General features: G+C 39.8%; 1 protein-coding gene across 3 annotated transcripts in view; it reads right to left on the bottom strand.

Annotated features, from left to right (window-relative positions):
* The window catches only part of LOC139620869 (metabotropic glutamate receptor 4-like), a 172078-nt gene that overhangs the window by 103963 nt on the left and 46241 nt on the right, over positions 1–21874 (bottom strand). For 2 of the 3 annotated variants that reach the window (XR_011690895.1, XM_071476842.1), the window contains exon 2: positions 16689–17683. Coding sequence is in view for 2 of the 3 variants with exons in the window: in XM_071476842.1 (XP_071332943.1) it covers positions 16689–17222 (534 nt within the window). In the remaining variant the exon portion in view is untranslated. Of the gene's footprint in view, positions 1–16688; positions 20010–21874 lie in introns of those variants that run through there. The other variant, XM_071476843.1, reaches the window with a different exon arrangement.

The following is a 21874-nucleotide window of genomic DNA, read 5'->3' as shown; positions in this document are numbered from 1 at the left end:
AATAAAAAGATGTAATGGTTTTGCTTCTGTCTTTTCTGTGACAGACCATAAAAAAGAAAAGGATTTTTTTTTAATGAAATTAGGTTAACTAAAAATGTAAACCACAACAATAACAAAACAAAACAAAATTGACAGCAAGAAGCTGTCAACTTACCACAAAATGAAAGAAATGCATCTAATTGTTGCTTTGAGGGTTGACACAGAATTATAATTTTGTGTCCGCGATGTCTAGGGTGGCCTTATCTCCCATGTTCTGAAGCATTTTAATTGCCGATAACTAACTGTGCTGAACTGCATAAAAGGTAATGCAAATTACATTTCATTTGCAGAGATTGCTTAATCACATTAAAATCCCATCCCACAGAGACGAATTCAACAGAATCTTTTGGAGGCATTGTCTAAACAGTTGAAACTGGGGTAAACAAGTGGGAGACAGCCCACTCTTGTTGGCTCGACTCATTACCTGAGCCAATTGACCCCAACTAAGCCTTGACTAAATTTTATTCTTCTGCATGTTTTCCCCCTGAAGTTGTGTTTCTTGATCAGGAATTACATCAAGGTCAGCCTACACCTACATGCACAATTTCAGGGAGTCAGGGAGCGAAAGAAAGGCACTCTTCTGCAAAGCCCAATAGTTGATTTTTAAATATTTCATTGCTCCTTTTTCCAGCTTAACTTGCAGAAAGAAGAAGTGGGGCAGTGAAAAGCATTGATGGCACATGCAGTGTGCAGCAGTTATGAGACAACAGAGTGGGCTGAGTGAGTGCTTGCAGTTTCTCCTGCTCTTCAAGCTGTGCCTGGCTAATGTCTGTAAGCAGTGCAGGCTGATTGCCTGAGTGTTTCAATCTAGTCAGTCCTCTGTGTGCTTTGACATTGATGCCAACAGACAGCTAACTTCTCCATGTGTAAGCAAACCAGGCTTTTCACCTGAGGCAGATCTTTGAAGTTTAGGACCTGCAAATGGAAATAAGAAGAAACATTGGTGTAATACTCTTGATGTGGCTTTTACAAAGACTGGCGGCAGCATGAAATATTTATAACAGTAAGTAAATTTGCTGAAAATCATAAAACTCTACAAACTGTGGTAGCACTGCTTCAAAGTCACAACTGATTATTTTATCAGAACTATTGCAGTTTATGGTTAAGTCCTGGTCGTGGTGATTTTAGCTGACTTCTGTAATGTGAGAGATACACCAAGATTATTTGAAGACAGGACACAGCACTTAAAAAATGTGCCGCTGTTAAAGGCCTCGGGTTAGTCTGATATCCATTATAGCTGCAAATGGCAGAAACATGCACTTACCTCTAATTTCCCCATCTGAGGATAAAACACATAATATGTCCACAGCAGGCTCATATTAAACCATATATAACACAGTCCCTTTAGCACTAGTGACATGCAGTTTGTCACATAATAACAATATTATAAATCAAATGCTCAGCTTTTGTTTGTGGTGTGCTGGCATGTCCTGGTAATTCAGGAAATCCACAGAGTTCACTGTGGTGAGTTTTTAGCATTTTCTACCTTTTAAAAATCTCCAATCAAATTAGTGAAGTGAGGTTTGATTATCCTGAGAAACCCTGGACAGGTGTTATTTTTCAAATAACTCAACAAATGAATTTCCACTTACCTCCTATTGTTGTTATTGTGTGGAGAACAAAAGAGGATTTTATTGTTTATTATCCTATATAACATTAAATTACTGGGAAATGTATTCATTCATGAAGCTTATGTGCACATGCAGAGCATTCCCCGAAACAACTGGTCTGCCACATCTAATTTTTAGTAATTAAAAATGCTGCTGTTAACTTTGAAACCTAACAGATTCAGTGCTGCTTTGAAAACTATTTCCCCATCATTTTTCCTGTAGACACAACATTAACATCATTTTGGCTGACCAGAGCTAGCTTTTGTGCTTTTAAAACATTTAACAAAAGTGAGGTAAAAAGGGGGGGAAAAGCACTCTGCTGCAGCTGCAGAACCACCGAAGGTGTCTATGTCAGGATCTGATGCTTCCATTAACACTGACTAGTTGATTAACTGAGAACAGTACACTGGCAGGTAATGTATTCACTGAGTCAATGGTAATGGCTTCTACACAAGAGTGTCACTGCCTGCACAGGTAATCTGTTTTAGAAGAGACACGCTGTTAGGAGGCAAGAGACCAGCTGGATGCATTTTCTTTTGTAATACAACAACTGCTTTTGTTATTAAAAAACATTTTCCTCTTCAATTCAAACTGTGGCTAATTTCATAAATCACTTCATGGCTTCAAACTAGATATCTGACATTAAATGTGTCATCATCCTTATCCTGCCTTGACCCTTATTCTGTGCAGCTGATCCACCCATAAGAAAACACACACCGATTAAACCCAGAGTTTCCTCAGGGTTTTTCTGGAACACTCACAGCCCACTAAGCACCATTGAAACTAATTTCTGTTTGTGTAAAACTAAGTTTCACCCTCACATTGGGCATAATTACCTGCTTTCTTTAATTGAATATAATTATCTAAAGCTTTTCCCCCCCTGGCTGCATAATGTTTTATAGGGAGGAATATTTTCAGCTATACTGTGAGAGCTATTACTTTCATTAAATAGGAAATATGTATTAAAGAAAAGGATTTTAATTTGCTTTTTTTTTTCATTTTTTCATGCACCAAAAGACTTGCACACAGTATATACTATATCTGATCTCTTATGCAGAATAGTAGAAGAGAAATAATGTTGAGAAGATTAAGACAAAATTAGCACCAACTGCTCTGATAGAACATAAATCTGCACCGCAAGACTTGTCATATCTTCATGTTTTCTCATTACAACAGAAACAATAAACACTGTAAGTGAGTTCATGTTTCCACTGAGCCATTTAATAGTTTGTTTGACACAAAGGGAACTCCACTATTTGTATCAGCAATATTTGTATTCTGAATATAGCAATGACAGAATTAAAAATTTAATTTGTTATGCTCATTTGCAGATATTGATTCCTGTCACACAAACTGCTCTATCATTCAAATCTAATGGCACAACACCTCTGGATGACTTTGGAACAAGTCCATCCACTCACTGTATTCCTCTCCATGTCGATACTGCTTGGGCTTTAAGTAATGGTCATGCTCCAACAGGGGTCAGTGGGATCTTGTGGATTTACCATCTGTACTGTTGACTTTGCAGTGTCATTGAGACATATAAGACAGTAAATCTGGGGTTAAACAAAAGACAGGAGGTTGTAATATTAAGGGTAGTAAATCCTCTCACTGCTTTACAAAGTCATGCATGCCAAAATTAGGAATGTGACATTGTCAATGTGATTAAACCACCACTTTGTTGACATTGATACGTTGTTTCTTTTCTTTTCACTCACCAACCTTAACAACCAGTAACTTCTCAGCCATATCCACAAACTTTTCCTAAACCTAACTGAGTCATTTTTGTAATCATGACAGTTCCACTTCCTTCCACTCCTTAACTGTTTTTATTGTTCCCATGACAACAAAGGTCCAGTACGCCTCTATGGTACGTTCGTAACTGAGAAATGGCTTTGAACAGCACTGGCTAATGATGTTGTCTTTCAATAGGAGTGTCAGATCAGAAAACACCCATACATGTTGTTCTGAAGGGAAATTATGAACAACATATTTTGTCATTGAATTTCACTTTAACTTAACAAATCTGCAAACTATTTTTAGAAATCTGACCACAACTTTTCTGGTCACATTATATGCATCTGCACATCTGTCCCCAGGACTAATAAATGGTAATTAAAGTGTGCTGTAGTTGTTTTGTGCAATGTTCACTATAGCGTTATAATTTGGTTAGTTCATATAGCAAATTAAATTACAAAAAAATTATTCTATATCTTCAAAAATGCAAAACATCAAAAAGTGAATGTTAAAATAACTTTTACACATGAAACTTTGGTAACATGGTTAAATGGTTTTTGGCATTTTGAAGTGCCATTAAATGTGAAACAGCACCAAGTATTAGCCTCAAACAATGCCCAGTTCTATACTTATCCACCTTATATCATTATTATTACTGAGGCCCATGTTGAATTCCTTATACACACATAAAGTGCTTAAATACTTGAGGGGTAGCCAGGGGTGCATTATCATGAGTTATAATGTGGTGCAAGTAAAACTGGATAAGATGACCTACAAGATATGTTACATCAGAGGGCAGACTGCATGTTTAACTGAAACAAATTATATTATATGAAACAGATCAGCAGTGACTAATAGAAAGCACCTCAGGATACAAAGCGCTACCCGAACATGAAATACAAAATGCTGGTTCCTAAGAACAAGGTTTCACAAAGAATCTGTGGCTGAGCGGCCTCATGAGAGAAGACTTTTTTTTTGTGCTATTCTTATTATCTTCTTTATTGTCAGAACTGCTAAGCACTACATGGGATGAGTCTGTTGGTGCTGCGGGTTAAGAGATTTTGCAGAATTTTAAGCATTAGAACTGCCCACAGATTAAATTATTACTGATATACCATTTCATAAAAATAAATTATCCTGAGAGAAGGAGTCTGAGAACAGAGATCTTGACAGTTTGCTGCTAGTGTATAGGCAAAGGAAAATTAGGGCATGTGTTTATTATACAGACAAGAAATGTTTGCCTGCACAAATTGAAATTTTGGGCTACAAACTGAAACCCAAGTTGACATATTTATCTAAAGTTTAATATCAGCATGTCACCTTTCTGAGAAATCGATAGCAATATGTTTCAGGTCCAAACACGAACTTTCAGGCTCAGAAGGAGGAGGTAAACATGTCAGGAAATGAGGCATGTTGTCACTACAGCTTGAAGACGATGGGTCAATATCCAGGTGTGTGTTTGTAATGGAAGGTCTTCAAATCTTGATAGTTTAATGATTGCAGGTTGAAGAAACAAGGTGATGGGGTGGTGACAAACAAATAGTCTGTAAGGATTTATCGTGTTTTTTCCAAGTGAGGAAACTCTTTAGAGACAATAATTAGCCTGTAAATGAGAATTGATCCTTCTCTGCCAGCTGCTAATGTGAGTGAGTACAAATATTTGGAAAGTATGAATGATTGGTCTCTGTACTCGGTCTCTATATTTGCACTCAGTCCTGTAAGACACTGGTTTTAGATATCAACTGGTTTAAAAAAATGGGATAGTCTTCTTTGGCACGCTCCACCTTTGCACTGCAGCAGAAACAGAAAACTGGAAGTCCTCAAGGGTATCAAAAAATTAGGAAGATTCAAACAAATTCATGAGACTAGTGGGACCATTTGGTATAAAAGCATTAGAAATGTATACTAGAGCTTTAGAAATGAAGAAGCAAAAAACAGAATACTACAACATTTTTCATCATCTAATGTTTTTCTGTTAGCATGCGTATGCATCAGCTGTCGCAGTCACTTAGACCATTTCATTCATGCTGATTTGTATTGGCTCATTTTTACATCCAAATGGTACAACAACCTCATTACTGATTTTCTTGGCATGTCTCTAAAAATCAAAACTTGATAGTTAGGAAATTCTAAGCAAATATTCTAGAGATCAGTGTCCTATTCATCACATCACATGGATTCACTGCTTTAAAATTTGTTAAATTAAGTCTCTAGAGCAAGTTTTGGATAAGATTATGTTCATCTGTTGAAAGGATTTCTTTAAGAAAATAAATGGAATTACTGTAGAAATTCATTAGTAGAAATTCTTGAAACTAGTAGTGTCTTCATTAGACATCTTTGTTGTGCCACACCTAGTAAACTACTGCACATTGATAGATACAGATGTTGCATTTCAGAGAGTTTATATTTGCTTAATTAAAATACACATCATGAAAAGCAAATGTGCCTGGTGCTCAGTGCTTGGTATCTTTATCCAGTCTAATAGAAATCGGCCACTTGATCCACTTTGGTGCAGACTGAAATAACTTTGGTGATCCCCACAAATCCCCACATATTTTTTCTAGCACCACCAATAGGTTAAAGTATTAACGTATCCAGTGAAATATCTCAACATCCACTGGAAGGGTCAGGAAACATTTTTGTACAGATGTTCATGGTTCCAAGACAAGTTCAGTTATATTTGGTATAGACATTCAGGCACCATTGTGAGGTCAGTCTTTAATTTGCCCTGTACTTCAACGGTTAAGAATAAATATCTGCAAAACTAAGGACATTCCCATCAGCCTCAGTTCCGCTTTGTGTATTAGTGCAAATTACCTACATTTGCATGCTAATAATGGTAAGCTAAGGTATTGAACATGGTTATCATTATACTTGCTAAATGCCAGCCTTTTAGCACTGTCCCTGTGAGCATGTTAGTGTGGCTGTGGACTCTTGTCTTGTTTCTGTAAGGTTGTATGGCAAAATACATTGTATGTACGATACACAGTAAAGGAAGAAATAGCAGAGGATTGTGCCATTCAGCATGAGCGCCACAATGACAGCAGTCTTTGTTCACTTGCGGCAAATGGAAGAAATTATGTATTTTTTCCTTACTGGGAAATAAATACATCATAACTAAATAAATCATAACATACATAAAGGCTTTCACTTTGCAATATTAGTATGCTTAACACAAAACAAAAATCACTATGTTGAAAGTTTTGAATGAATTTGCCCCAGTCTTGTTTGTTTCAGAATTATACCTTTAATGTTCTGGTTTCATGGTAAATCCCAACAGCCTTTGAGCAGAAAGCGAGTGCCTTTGTGTGACACAGCAGTGACTCATGGGAGCCTCACTGTTGTCTCATGTGCTGGAAGGCTGGATGATGTCCAAGCTGCTTAGCCTGAAGGCGGCCAAACTTTCTGTCCCTGTTGCAGGGTATGCTGAGCATATCGGCTGGCATTAGGCTGACAGAACAATCCCTCTGAGATCTCAGGCAACTTTACAGTGGCTGAATGAAAATTTTATTATATTGACCTTTTCTTGCTCGTATGTTTTATATTTATTAGTCATCAATGCGCACAGAAGACACTAGGCTGAGCTCTCAGTTCATCATTCATTTTTCCACTGCTGACACTGTCCCTTTGACTGCTCAAGTTAAACAAAAATTAAATAATGATCACCCTTCCACAATCAATATGGAAGCTGTCACAGCACCGCAGATTCCTTTTAATTTAAATGTGTTCGAGCTACTCAAGGTCTTCTCCTCCTTTGTTACATTGTGAGTAAAAATTTAAGCAGCGCAGCCTCACACAGCAGGACAGTGATGGATTGGTGGGTTGATGGTGAGATTACACAGGTGAGACAGCTCCAAGCCTTTAATCCCACGCTCTTTTCAAGGAAGCTATGTGATGGCTGTGCTCTGTTTGTTAGATTCTGTTGAGAAACTGTGAGTTTCTTAAATTTTTATTGAAAAGTCAGAGCAGGGTGCCAGATGTACATCTAAATATTAGAAAGTGGGAGATCGCGAGCGCTGCGGTTCAGTGACAGCACCAACACAGAGAACATAAGCAAACCTTGTTGATATTTATGTTTTGCTCTTCTCTGTCCCTCTTGGATTTGAGAATTCCACAGCAGTGCTCAACAGAATGTAATCATACATTTGAAAAAGAAAAGACATTTTTACCCTTCTGCCAGCATGTCCTCAGTAGGCTTGTTAGTGCACACTAATTAAATGCCAGAAATTAATTTGAGTGAAACCTAACATATCGAGAAAGAGAATGCACAGGAGGATGCAGCCACACAGTAGCTTTTTTTCACTGTGGTTGGTGATTGCCAGCAGTAGTTCGGATTGCCTGCTGAGGGATTTGCAAACGGCAGGAGAAAGGGGATAAAATAGTGCCAAGAATAAAAGACAAGGTTCTGGGCAGCCCCTACTCATGACTGTCCTGGGAATTGACCGCTTGGGCTTGGGTGGGCAAAGTGTGTTGAGTTGGAACTAATCCTGAACTAAAGGAGCTGTTCTTCTATAGACAGAGCATGGTAGATGGGGGACGCCTGCAATCTGGGGTCGAGAGAGACGCTTCACGAATTTGGTCTGCTCAGTTGTAAAAGTCAAGTTGAGGGGCAAAGATAAAACTATGGAAAGTCCACTGGTCTGTGAACAAGCTGAAAACAATTGCTTGCTGCTTGTTTTTAAGGCATTAATTTGATTTGCTTCCCCGTTTGTTTGCATTGGTTGGACTTTGCAGGAGTAGGGATTCCAGCAAGTATGTGTGATTTGTCAGGCATGGATTGGTGGGTCTCAGGGAATGGCGCTGCATGAATGAACTAATGTAGCGTAGTGTGGACCAAATTACACTTAGCACAGAATGGGAGTAAGCTCAGTCAGAATCAAGTTTCCTGTCCAGACCTCTCTCTCCTCAGTTACGGGTTAAGGGATTGTGAAGGTGATAGACCACAACTTGGGAACACTGTCCAGGTGTGATAAAGCAATAACAAGTCACAGTGTAGCATTTGGGGTGGGAATGTAAGTCCTACTGGAATAGAGCAATTATTACAAAATATGCCTTTCTCGTGTTATTATTACTATAAGTGGACATCCAACCATACTGTAACTTTTTAAAAAAGGTCAGGTGGTTGAATCTTCCATCTCATGTAACCTCACTGTTACATGAGCACTGAACTACCTGGGACGGCTTTGTTGGAAACGGACTGGAAAAGGGCAGGCACTTTCAAAAAATATTTGGCAGGTGATTGGATGAACTATCCTTCACTATCACTGTCTATCACAGAGTCTTGCTGCATGGCGCCAGTCAGGAGAAGAGCGAAAACATCTTTTCCACGGAGAAAAGCCTTCAGTGCTGTTTGCTCCTCTTTCAAGAAATGAATATTTTCCAGGTCTGATACAACTGATGCTAGAGCAGCATCTATGCTAACCTTTTTAGGAGCCACCATTATTGTAAATTAACACTCACTTCGATCTGTCTTCACACGCGCAAGGTTGCCAGTAGTTCCTCCCTCATAGGACACTGATTTGTCCGAACCAAGGCAAGGTGGATTCTCGCTTGCAAGAAATCCGGCTGCAAGCTTAGTTCACGTGTCCATAAATCACAAGACATCATACAGATTTTGAAGCTACACTCACATGTGCAATGGGAGTTATGCGGAAGAGGTCACTGGTGGTGACAAGCCAACAGAGACTTATCAAATTGCAATCACAGCTTTATGAAGCGTTTTTGCATCTTTCAGGTTATTGCAATAATTAGCATTTTGCAGCTAAAAAGCCATAGTTTCTTCAGAAGTTGGAGACCAAAACTGAGCTATAAGGAAGGTGAATTTTGGACTATTGGACAGCTCCAAATGTATGCTAATGTTTCTCTATGTCTGTGGAGTGTATAAATAAAGTCTTTGCTAACACGCTTACTATAAAAACTTTATATATAATGGCTAATGACTAGTTGAGGTCATAATAAAACTGATTAATGTAATTTTAACATCTCAAAATATTTGGATTCTCATTGTTGCCCCATGTTTTAGTGGACTTCTCAATTTGGCTTTGAAATGGAACTTGGCTACACAATGTATCATTTTAAGTTGTCACCTTTTAAAAACAGCACTGTAGCTTCACAGCAGCATTTTATATACAACATTTTAATGCTGCTTTATTTTCATTCAGGTCTGGCAGTGATAGAAAGTGATATTTACCTTTACAGCTAGATTAATAGATTGACCATTAACAAGTGCAAGTAAAGAGCAGCTGTGTGGATATTTTTGAGAGCCTCTAAAGCTTTCAGTGTATCTTCACTGTAGGCTGGTGGGGTAATCCAATAAGAGCCCTGTCTCAACACAGTGAAATGCTGAGGGGGAGTAAGGCACTGCGCCTGAGGGCCTCCTCCTCTGTCTCTAATGAGGGAATAGAGAGAGGCGGATGCAGGGTCTCTGCTTCACAGACAGCACAACAGGAAACGAGTTAACCCTCTTCTCCCTGCTCACAGTATACCTAGCTACTGTCTCTCCTCCCTCCATCTGTCTCCACACTTCCAAGTTCACTCCTCCACAGAGGAAAGACTTCCTGTGGACTGACTGTGCCTGCTTGTACCTAATTTAGAGAGCTGCTGTGTGGAAGTTGCCCAAGCTATCCCCCTTTGTCTGAAAGCTTATGATTGTCTCAGCAAGTCAACTCTAACACCTGAAACGCAGTGCATGCTCCTGCAGTTTCTGACTGCCACAGCAATATCCCTCAAGCCAGTCCGTATAGCTGCTTTCAGCGATGTATAAGAGACACAATCAAAAGCCTGGGGCTTTAATTACACTCAGTCTGTCTTGAGTATCATAAGCAACTAGCCACTAATTACTTCAAGTGGTGATGGACTTTGCTTCTGCTTATATAGCAATATAAGGACCCAGCTGATGAAATCAGACCTAGCGCTGGACCCAGGGATGAAGGGATGCAAAGAGGGAGCTTTCAACCCCAATCCCTGGGTGTAAATTACGTAACAATATAGTAAAATATTCATGACACACCACAGGGACGGAATCCTGCCTGCTCTGAAGTGCTGAGCAAACACTTTGCCCTCAGCCACTTTAAGACTGTGTGGAGGATAAGGAGAAGCTCAAAAGTAGGGAGCTGAAAAACAATTGCAAACATGAAGGCAATCACACAATAGTCTGAAAACAGATTCTCGCCTCATGAGGATAGCAAGCAGTTCCAAAATGATGTTGTATATTATGTTTAGGTTATATGCGTTCATGCATGTTCTCTTTGTAGCTATCAAATTGACAAGTAAATATGAATTTGACGAAGCAACTCTGGGGAAAAAACAGATCTAGCAGACATAAAGTCACAAGCAACTACTGACTAGCAAATAAGGTAAAGGAGAGTCACCGTCATCAGTTTGGCTTCAACCCAACAGCTCAGTTGAGGAAAAGAAATAGGTTGAAAGGTTGGGAGGAGCCAAGCCTGAGTTTTGAAGTCATTAGAGGGAAGTGGTGAGCAGTGAAGCCCTCCTTGCCTTATGGTTGTATGTGACTTTAATGATGGAGAAAAGAACCAGAACCTGCTGAGTCCTGACGTGTGAAAGTACAACTTTAGCTTTACTTATAAGTGAGTATCCTAACTAAGGAGTTTCTGATGGGTCGTATATTCCAGGGTGTGAAATTTGAATAGTATGAAAGCTCATCATAAAATTTATTTCAAGTAAAAATCTGTCCTAGCACATTCTTGCATTGCTGGATATCATCAATTTGTTTTCTGTAGCTCTTATCTGTATTGCATGAATTATCCTTGAGTATACCCATTCTCCCTCAGCCTGACTCATCTTCTACTTCAGTCAGTGATTACCTGCATTTCCCACAATGCCTTTGGACAACTGCCAGAGAATGAGCATAATTTTGTTCCCAACTCACCAGACGTTCATGCATTTCCACCGGAGCTGAGAGAAAATGAAAACACGGCCAACTAAATGACCAATCCCCTTAGTTTGCATTTTAATGGCAGCAGTGGCTCTAAATATATTGTGTGATATTTGTCATTTGCAGTGGTAATGCATTGCCTGGCAAGATTTTTTTACCTATAGTAAAATGCATTCAACAATTTAATAGATTTTACCTCAAAAGCCTGCTTCTACTAAGAATCACCTTACCGAAAAAAAATCAGAACTACTTATCAAACTAAAATCAAACAGTGCCATCAAGTCAACTCGTATATAATGCAAGTGGTTAAAACAGAGTATGCTGGGATGTAGAGATAAAAGTTTGCACAGTGGAGACATTTGATCAAATCTTTTACATTATTATTATTATTATTATTATTATTTTTACATTATTACCATATCTTAAATCCTGAAGAGAAAATGATGAAGGAATGAGGAAGAGGGGCAAAAATTAAAGCAAGGAGTCCAATATATCTGGTGCACTTCAGAAAATTGAAAGTAAGTAGAGGGTCTGCCACATGCATATGCAATATTGTCTTGTGACCCACTGTTGTGTTAATATTGAAAATATTAAACCCTGTAGTATTCTTTTCACCTGGGGGCAATTCAGGGCCCCATACAAATCACATTTCCATGGCTTCTTGTTTCTCTTTAAGTGTGATTCATGAAAAATTGTTCCGCCTGTCAAGTCCCAAACAGAAGATAAGTTGATTAAAGGCTTTTTAAAGCTTCTCAGTTCTCTCCAAAAGTTTATTTGAAATACAGGAGTAAATATCTTAACAATTATGATTTAATCAAGGTTGCCACCATTGTTGTAACTGATTTTTATTTTTATTTGCAATCAATATTGTGTCTGTTATTTTATGATCAGTGAGGTGTGAGATAGTTTTCAGACTGGTTAATGAAGAATTTTTCTGTCAGATTTCAGTTTTACAAACAGAGTCACTGTCCACATACCTGACTGGAGGTGATCCAATATGTGCTGTCAAAAAAAGAGTTGCAAATACAAACTGGAGAAATCCCAGTGCAAAAAACCCCATGTGTCCAAGAAACCTTAAATCGAGAAAATTATATCAGACACACTTCTCTTGTGTAGGATATGAGAGCCATGTCAGTTTTCCTTTTTGTAGCATGATTTGTTTGAGTCTGTTCTTCCTTGGCATTCCATGTTCTGTGATGTGACTATTATGCATACTCACAACAGAATGACGATGCTGAGACTATATATTGTGCACTATTTATTGTGAATGTATTGCTAAGCAATGCTGTTGTTCCAAAACCTGAAATCTCTCATACTCTACTGACACAAGACTTCCTTATACTTTTTTAAATTGAAATAATGTGAACTGTATGTGTACAGACTGAATACCCTGTGTTTTTCCCCTTAGCCACCAACGGAGGTGGATGCATTTGCACATAGTCCATTATCTAAAAGCCTGTTCTACGCTTTTCTCTCCTTCTAACTGATCCCACTGCTGATGCAGAGAGTCAGACAGGATCAGTTCATGGTTATTCTGCAGCTGTGCTGTGATGTGCAGAACATACCCAACTAATGGCTGCTCCTGATATCTCTGTGCTTATGTCGAGGACAGACTAGAGATTCGAGGATTGCACCTAGCAATGGTACAAGCTATCCAATGCTTGCATGACCAGCCCAAGAATCTGACGCGCAAACTGTCCAGACTTGTCTGTCTGTTCTGTAAGTGTCTGTGTTAGGCATCTCTTGTCTTGAGTGGCTTGGAGAGAGGTACTTTTTAGCAACCATCTCTTGAAATAGTGTTTCCTGCTGGGAGTGAAGTGGCAGCATCCTGTAACATTCTTTTCTGTCCCTCAGTGGGGTTTACCAGTCGTGCTCAAGACGCTGTAGAGGAGGCTGTCCAAGCCCACTGGAGAGATACCTTTAAGACCATTGCCCATCAAAGAAGGATTCCTGCTTCGGTCCATCTAAGCCCAAACAGAATCTGAGTTACACTATACTCATAAAAAACGAATTCTTTGCCCAAGAACAGTGAGTCTTGGATGGTGCTGCTCAATGCCCTTTTGAGAGGAAAAAAAGGAAAACCTTAAATAATTTGTTCCCACTGCAGGATTTGGCATACTGTTTGGAACACACAACGACTCATTGGCAAAATCCTGGCCAAACATTGGCTTGCCAATTAGCTCTGTGAAGATGTTTCACAGGCCTGTTAGTGAACAGAGCCTCCTCTGGTGGTTCGTGTCCCCTTCATAAGGAGTCTGGCAGCAATAACAGCCTTGTTTAGTGGAGCATTTGGGGTTGGAGAGATGTGGAATAGCATAAGGTGTGGCAGTCAGCCCAGGTTTTTAGGCAAAGTTTTTCTGCTGCCATTGTTGCCTTCTGCAAGGAGGTAAAGATGGAAAGATGGCAGGGATGTATTTTTTGGTGATGTATTAATATCTCACTGCCACCCTGTACTCTGTACTAAGAAGAGGCTCGTATGTGTCACGAATTTCAGAGCAGTGTTGCTGCCCCCCAAACTCCGCTCGATTGTGGACTGGTGGTCATTGATGGCCTACTGTGGAAGCATCTCCCACAGAATCTGACTGAGCTGACTGAGAGGATGTCGGTATGTGTGATCCTAATGCTATCGCCTTTTTGCTCAGTGGTAAGGATAATAAGAATGTGCATTCCTATGATGGTGAAAGCTGTTTGATGGGTCTGTGCATTGCACTATAAAAAAACCTGTGGATGTGGAGGACAGATGCTTGTGATGGCTGGACACTGATGCCAGCCTTGTGTCAGACAGTTCATCTAAAAAGACAGCAAGGATGTAGGAAAGCAGCATTTATTCTGGTTGACTTGTAACATATCAATCAGCCATGTGACGTGGTGTATTGGACTATTCACCCTGTTGCCCTCTGCTGAGCAGTTGTCTGTCTGTCTGCCGCCCTAGAATGGCAGCAGACAGGTGAACCATTGTTGAATCAATGTCACAGCAGGTGATTCAGATCTCATCCTCTATAGGGCCCTTTTAAATGATGCAACCTGTCTGAATAGAACAAAGGCTACATATCATATTCTTTTACTATTTGGAAGCTACTTGAAACCCAGTAGTCTGCTATGAATCACTCAAAGCTAAATTGATTAGTAACAGGAAAAGTAATGCCATTATATTCTTTATGCTCAATCTCTATAGGGTTAAATAGATTCATACTGATTGATTGGCTTACCAATGATCTGGCTGTCTCCCCTGTTACATCACTACCGCAACTTGATCCAGGGTCTCTTAATAATTATTGACAGGCTCTAACCTTCCATTCTTCTCAAAAACTAGAAAGAGTTGTGCATCAGCAGCTTTCAACCCACATATCTAGCAGTAATGTTTTTGAACCTTTTCAAACTGCTTTCAGGGCCTGTCAGTCCACTGAAACTGCACTTGCTGAGGTGATAAATGATCTTCTGCTTACTATGGAGTCAGATTACACCTCTGTGCTTCCCTTACTTGATCTCTGCAGCTTTGGATACCTTGGATCATTGTATACTCTTAGTCCGCCTGGGAAAACCAATTTGACATCTCTGGCCTGGTTCTCACTTATCTGAAAGAATACAGTGTGTTTCCTAGAGGAACACTACATCAGTATTTTCTGATGTGAAATATAGAGTACCCCAGGGCTCAGTTCTTGGCCCTCTGCTTTTCTCTATATGTATATTTCACCTCTTGGCCAAATTACGCACAGTCATGGAATCAGTTTCCACTGTTACACTGATGATACTTAGTTTTATGTTCCTGTAAAAGCATATGAACCTTCTCAAATTAGAGGCCTGCTTGTCTGTCATGAAGAGCTGGATGTCAAAACATTTCCTGCTCCTAGATTCATATAAGGATGCTGGTCATTGGCCTGGCCTGACATAGACACCAGTTTGACCAAGTAGTTACCAACAGTAACACTCAACAACTGTACATTTGATGCTACCCTCTCACTTGTCTTCAAAGTCTTCAAATGGGTCAGAATGCTGCACCTTTTAACTAAATCCAGAATATTTGACCACATTACACCAATTTTAGCTTCCCTTCATTTGCTCCCTATCCATGTCAGATCAGACTTTAAAATGCTTCTCATGACATAAAAAAATCAGAAACGGACAAGCCTCTTCATACCTGTCTGATCTCCTTAAATCTTATATTCCATTCAGTGCTCTTTGCTGTCAGAATACAGAGCTTCTGTCTGTTCCCAGAGTTAAAAAGAAGTCAGCAGGCTGCAGGGCCTTTTCTTATCGTGCCCCTTTCCACTGGAACAACCTCCCTGCTGACATCAGACTGCCTGACTTCATTGAGGGATTTAAATCCAAACTTGAAACTCTTCTTTATGCCTTATCTTCCAGTTAGTGGCTCATTCTTTGATTACTCAGATTGGTCTCGGTCTTCATGGTGCAGAGGAGGTTGTGTGACTGTGGTCCTATCTGTTGGTAGCACCTGGAAGTTGCTCGATGTCCTCTCGGATCATATTCTTCACCATACCGTAAATCTACTTTGTTGTGCTATTCTGTAAACACAACATCTATTGCACATCTGTCCATCCTGGAAGAGTGATCCCTCCTCTGTTGCTCATCCAGAAGTTTGTGATATTGGGCTATAAAAATACTTGACTAAGTATTTATATAAACTTGACTGTATATCCAAATGTTTAGTCAGTCAATCCTTACCTGTGTTCATAGAGCAATGGTTTCTTACACTGTCTTTCTCAATGAATGGTCTGGCATGAATATTGGGATATTACAAAATTAAAGACAATCTATTTTGACACAGTCCATATGCTCATTAGTTTGGTTGTGGCCTATAGTTTGGTTTGACAGCACTGAGCAGGTATTACAAAGGTCCTGTCATATATTGTTTATGTTTTGCTCTCATTTGCACATTACATTTGCATCTGGTGAGTCAACACAATGCAGAAGCTCATTTACACACTATATTCAATATCAGTGCAATGAGCTCTTTGGTTCCATGCATGGTTTCCCTGAATTAATTAGAAGAAGGCAACACTAAGGACTCTTGGCAAATTAATATCATTAGTGTGGAGAATTATGGTGTAATGATCAGCGCCTAGTTTTCTGGACAGTGGTAAAAAAGGACTGAAACTAATGTGATGTAAGTTTATGAGGAAAATAAAACAGACAAAAGAAAGAACATGGACAGGGAGATATGGAATGATAATGTATGTGTGCGATTGTGTGTGTTTGTGTTTATGTGATGACAAAAGTTTGCCTTTTGTTCATATTGTTTTCAACTGAAATTCTGAACTCCAAAAAATATGTTGCTGAGCATATGCTGTGGGGAATTAAATGAAATACGCGTGCTCTGCAACCATGATTAGAAAGATATTGATGAAAAACTCAAGTGAGAAGTAGATGCTGTAGAAGAAACTGACCTTGAACAGACGCAAAATGTTGGCTACCATGATTGACACGGAGCTGGCAGATGCACCAATCACTCCCACCACTCTCTCAGGCTTAGTGATGATGGGCGGCCCTCCGCTGAGACACTTGACATCAGTCGAGTCTTTCTCAATCAGTGCCTGAACAAATGTCAGTGACTGTTCCAGAGCATGGGTGTCCCGGGAGCAGGTGTCCAGTATGCGTGCCCCTAGAGTGATATTAGGCAGCAGCTCATTGTCATTATTAATACGATCCAAGGCAAATAACATGGCCTCCAGCCTGTGGATCCCTTTCTCCTTCTTCAGCTCACCACAGGCTTTGCCGTCATTCCCTCTCGCGTGCACTGGGAACAGTCCACCCAGAGATATGTCCCCATCGATGCGTATTGAATTGAGGTGTGTGTGGCCCGGCATTTTGGGTTTGGCTGCCAAGGCGATCAAGAAATAACAAGCCAGCAGCAACACCCAGCAGCAGACACTTCTATGGCAGCCAATCCACACTCTCTCAAAGCCTCCTCGCAGAGTCATAATGAAAGGCTAAATCCGCATCCAAATACAAATTCAAGTCCTTTGAAAATGACAGAAGAGCGCACGCATATAACCACGCACACATGCAAATGTCCTGAAGGTTAGCTGCAATATTTTTCAGAGCACAGTTGTCTTTAGAAGTCTCTTCTCATGGTTTCTAGCTCTGACACAAACTCGGCAATACTAATTATGCAGCCTCGCTCTCTTTATCTCTTACCCTTTCTTCTTTCCTCTTTGTGTTTCAGTCTTCTCCTGCACCTGTGAGTGGTGGCTACATGCAGTAACTAAACAGTGCACAGTGAGCTGAGACAGAGTCCACAGAGAGCGTTCTCATAAAGCAAGAACAAAGGTGGAAAGTTTGCCTCTCTTCTCTCCTTCTGCTGAACCACTCAGGTGCATTTAGTTTTCCTTCAAGCAGGCAGAATGTCAAGAGATGAGCCAGTGGGCTCCTCAGCGGGCTCCTGAAAAAAGAAAGGAGAGATGTGTGAGACACTGACAATACAAGCAGAAAGAACAACCTCTGCAAATAAAAGGAAATAAAAAATGAAATGGAATCACATTAATGTGATTTTAACAAAAAAAAATTCTATGCAGGGGTTTGCCTTGTATTCATCTACAACACAGATGACATTTGGTCTCTGTTGTGGAGTCTCCTACAAAATCCTACTTATGTCAGTAGATGGGAGATGAGCTGCAGTTTTACTCTCCATATTTTAATTGCTATCATATTCCAAACCACACAGCACACTGGCAGTCTGGCAGTGGACAGTCCCAGAGTTCCAGTCTAGTTTCTAGATCCTAGAATTCAAGCAGAAATAATACCTAGACCATGCACTCCACACAGGAAATCTGTTCTGTGTTGCACCCATGCCTCAACTGCTTTCAGAGCACTGCAATGAATTATTTCTATGTGCCTTGAGCATAACTGATTCACTGCTGCTTGGCACTGTTCCATAGACTTCATAGCCACGCACTGTTCTCCTCTTGTAGATCGTCTCCGGAGTGTTTTACCGAAAAGTTATGAAATACCGTGCTAAATTAAGAGCACATGATTCTGTTAATCAAAGAAGCTCTATTCCTCTGCTCTTTGCATATCAAATCAACAGTGGTGCTGAATACCCCTGTGTTTGTGCATTTTTGTGTGTGTGCATGTGTGCACGTGCAGACATATTCTCTCAACAGTAGGTTGGCTTCCTCCACAGTGCCAGACTAATAGAGCAGTGGATCTGGCCACAGTGGGAGAGGCCTGCAGCTCACTCTCTCTCTCAATTGACCATCAACACACATAACTGTCAGGCTTTACCACATGCTGCTTTTGTATGCTAACATACAGACCCCCGCAATGCTGTAACAGAGGACACAAAGGGCAAAAACTCAGGATCAGAAAGTTGCACTACATTGCAGAAGCTGTCAAACCCATCACTGTGGAGCAGTGATCTTTTGGAGTTATTTTAAAGCAGATGGAGGTGTTGTGGCTTGCAATAATAGCTCTTTCTCTCTAACGCTGAATACATATTTGGTGAACTGTATCATTGAGGTGTCAAGAGATTTGCCACAACTCATGAATTAAAGAGAGCTTTGCCATCTGCTAGTCACGTGTGCGTCTTTGCTTTCTTTAACTTTGGACATCAAATCAAATAATAAAGATGCCCTGTTCTAACACTACATGGTAGCCTGTCTTGTGCTGCTTCTCCCATCCTGCTGGGAACCAAAAGGAGATATTTATATCATCCTGCACAGATCATCCCCTTAAAATATAGCATCCATAATGGATGAAGTCGCTCCAAAACATCTCGTTCTAGGGGAAAGCCTGAGAAGGAAGAAAGGGTGGCTGTGCAGGCTTGGTCTTTTGTAAAAGAGTTGAAAACAGGCAAACAGGTAGAAAAGCACACATGCTAAACTGGGAGACAAGGTAATGATGATGGAGAGACACCTGCTTTTTAACCACAATTAAAAGACCTTTTTTACCAAAGGACCACAAAAAGGGAAATGGTCCATGTTGTATGGGCCATGAACATTTTCCAGAGCATTCTTCACCTTGAAAAGATAAGTAGAATTTATTGCCTCATTTTTGCTTTGGTGGCGTAGCATTATTACGTAGCAATAATACCCACAAATGATCATTTTCCATGAGATCTTAATTGGAGTCTGAAAATTAAGGAGAGGAGCTATGAGGAAGGAATGTGCTTCTCGTTTCAAATCAGGCCCTCCTCCATTATTGTGATTACAAATGAATAAAGCTACGGTTGGGAAAAAATCCACTACACCGCTGAACTAAAAAAGAAGATAAACATCTTGAGTGCTGGACAGCACTCTGGTAACTGAGTCAGGTTTTAGCTGTGACATCTCAGAGATAAAGTCCTCCCTGCCCCTGGAGATCTTGTTGGAAGGGGTGGACAGAAGTGCCCCTTCATTGTCTTCACTCTGCGAAACACTGCATGCACAGTGGCAGCTTTACCAGATGTTTAGTCACAAGGCCCAGATGGGCAGAGCAGATAAACATCAGCTGTCTGCAGAGAGTGGGAGTTCGGGGGAAATTGCAGAATCCTCACAGCAACCGTCTCCCCTCACTGTGACGAGGAGGAACTCCAGCTTCCTCTGCACTCGACCACACTCCCCTGCTGCTGTGTGCGCTGCCAGATTGATGGCTGATAGAGCTAAAGGGTTTACTCCAGACAAGATTTCACGAACATAGAATTACTCATTACTTTAGAATAAACTTTTGATACAGTTTTTTTTTTTTTTTTTGTTTGTTTGATTGTTTGTTTTTTACGGTCTGTCTAGAATTCAAGAGACAAAGAAGCCCTTTTATGTCCGCATTGTGCACTTGCACATAAATGCATAATGGTGATTAATTAAAGTTAAATTAATCACTGTTAAAATCTGCCTGTTTACATTGTACAACAAATTAATCAGAGTTGCAACAGTAAATAGCCAATAAAGCCGTCTCTCCAGTTAGCGTCTCACAAATGTTCAGTTAATTTACAAGATGTTTTGCACTTTAAATTGGCTTCAAGGAAGGAGAAAGTAAATATGTGGGTGAGCATGGAGGAAACAGTTATTTCAGGTCATTTCATGCTTTCCTCAGATGTGCACATGGTATTAAAATGTCAGTGATAAATCAAATGATCACATGACAGTTGTGGAGGAAGGTGTACATAATGCATTAGATTACTGCATGTCTCTGGATTTTTTTTCTTACTTTCTTTTATTCATTTATGTATTTATTTTATTTTGGCTCTTTTTCAGCAACACCACCCGCACCCTCGCCTGACATATAATTGGTTGCAATATACTTGAATTTGTTGCAAGCATGGAAAAGTTTAATGCCCACTAGGGAATTTCTCTTGGGGATATAACAAAGTATTTGAGAGCTGGAAAAAGATTAAATGCTCAAATGAAGGGACACATAAGAACCGCCTCAAAAAGAGTTAAGAAAAGTACAGATCTTTTCTCTGCCATCTGATCAAAGATTCCCGATAGCAATTCTAAATTTTGAAACAGGTGTTAGCTACTTGCCAACCATCACCAAGCCAAGCAAACTTCCATCAAGCCAGACTGCTTCAGAGGTTACTCAGCCAATAATTAGCTTCTGCCTTGGAATACATATATATATATATATATATATATATATATATATATATATATATATATATATATATATTTTTTTTTTTTTTTTTTTTTTTTTTGTCTCAATATTTAAACCAAGACTGGTTTTAGTTTTAGCTTGAGATTCACTTCACATTGTATATAAGACAAGACAGCACAGTGGTTGTGACAACCGCACTCGACCACATCCTCCCACTCTGAACCTTCATTGACAGTTTAAATGCTGCTCTTAATCATGTGAATAAATCTCAGTTATGGTTCATAGCATCAAGTATCATATCAATCATCATATTTATAGTTTAAACAAACAACAACAGTAAAAGTCTTGAATTTGTAGCAGTTATTGTCTCCTGTGCAACAAGAATTTTGATGCATGTCGTAGACTAAGCTTTAACATTTGAACCAGGCAATAACACCCAAAGGTGCAGCTGATGTCTGCATCCACAAAGATCTTACAATGTTTAGAGCCATGCAACCAAGCAAACTAGCATAAAAAAGGTAATTTTCAGAAATACTTAATAATCTGTACAGAAAATACGAGTGCTGCAAGTGTGCAACCTTTTAAAATTATTTGATGGTGTGATGTTTTGCTGTTTTATTCATTCTGTCTAAACTCTGAAAAACAGCAGAGAAATAAAGCGAGACACACCCCTCATTTCTACATCCTGTCTTCTCTGCAAAGCCTCACAATGACATGCGTCCTGCTAATAGGTCCATCAGAGTGGAGCGGGCCACCATTTGACAGTGATGTCCTAATCCGACAGGGAGCTGCTGTTTCGGCCGTTATGCTTCAGCAGAGGAGATACTTTGGCCCAAAAGGCCAAGATGATCACAGCAGAGAATGGAAATAGAGTCCTCAGTAGAGGGAGTATTACACTGCCTGCATGTCTGTCTGCTGGTCTGTTAAAGATATATATATATATAATTTTTGCAGCTTCAGAATGGTTGCTTACTCATATTTCTATGTAAACTTTTTTGTGTGCATAATCAGGAATTTAAATGTACCTGCATGTGAGAAAAAAAGGAAGGCTGAGGAAAGTCGA

Source organism: Trachinotus anak, unplaced genomic scaffold (assembly GCF_046630095.1).
Source record: "Trachinotus anak isolate AG129_WGS33_773 ecotype Australia unplaced genomic scaffold, CSIRO_AGI_Tana_v1 ptg000004l, whole genome shotgun sequence".
Classification (NCBI taxonomy): domain Eukaryota; kingdom Metazoa; phylum Chordata; class Actinopteri; order Carangiformes; family Carangidae; genus Trachinotus; species Trachinotus anak.
Note: the sequence above shows the minus strand (reverse complement) of the source record. Positions and strands in the feature narration are given on the sequence as shown.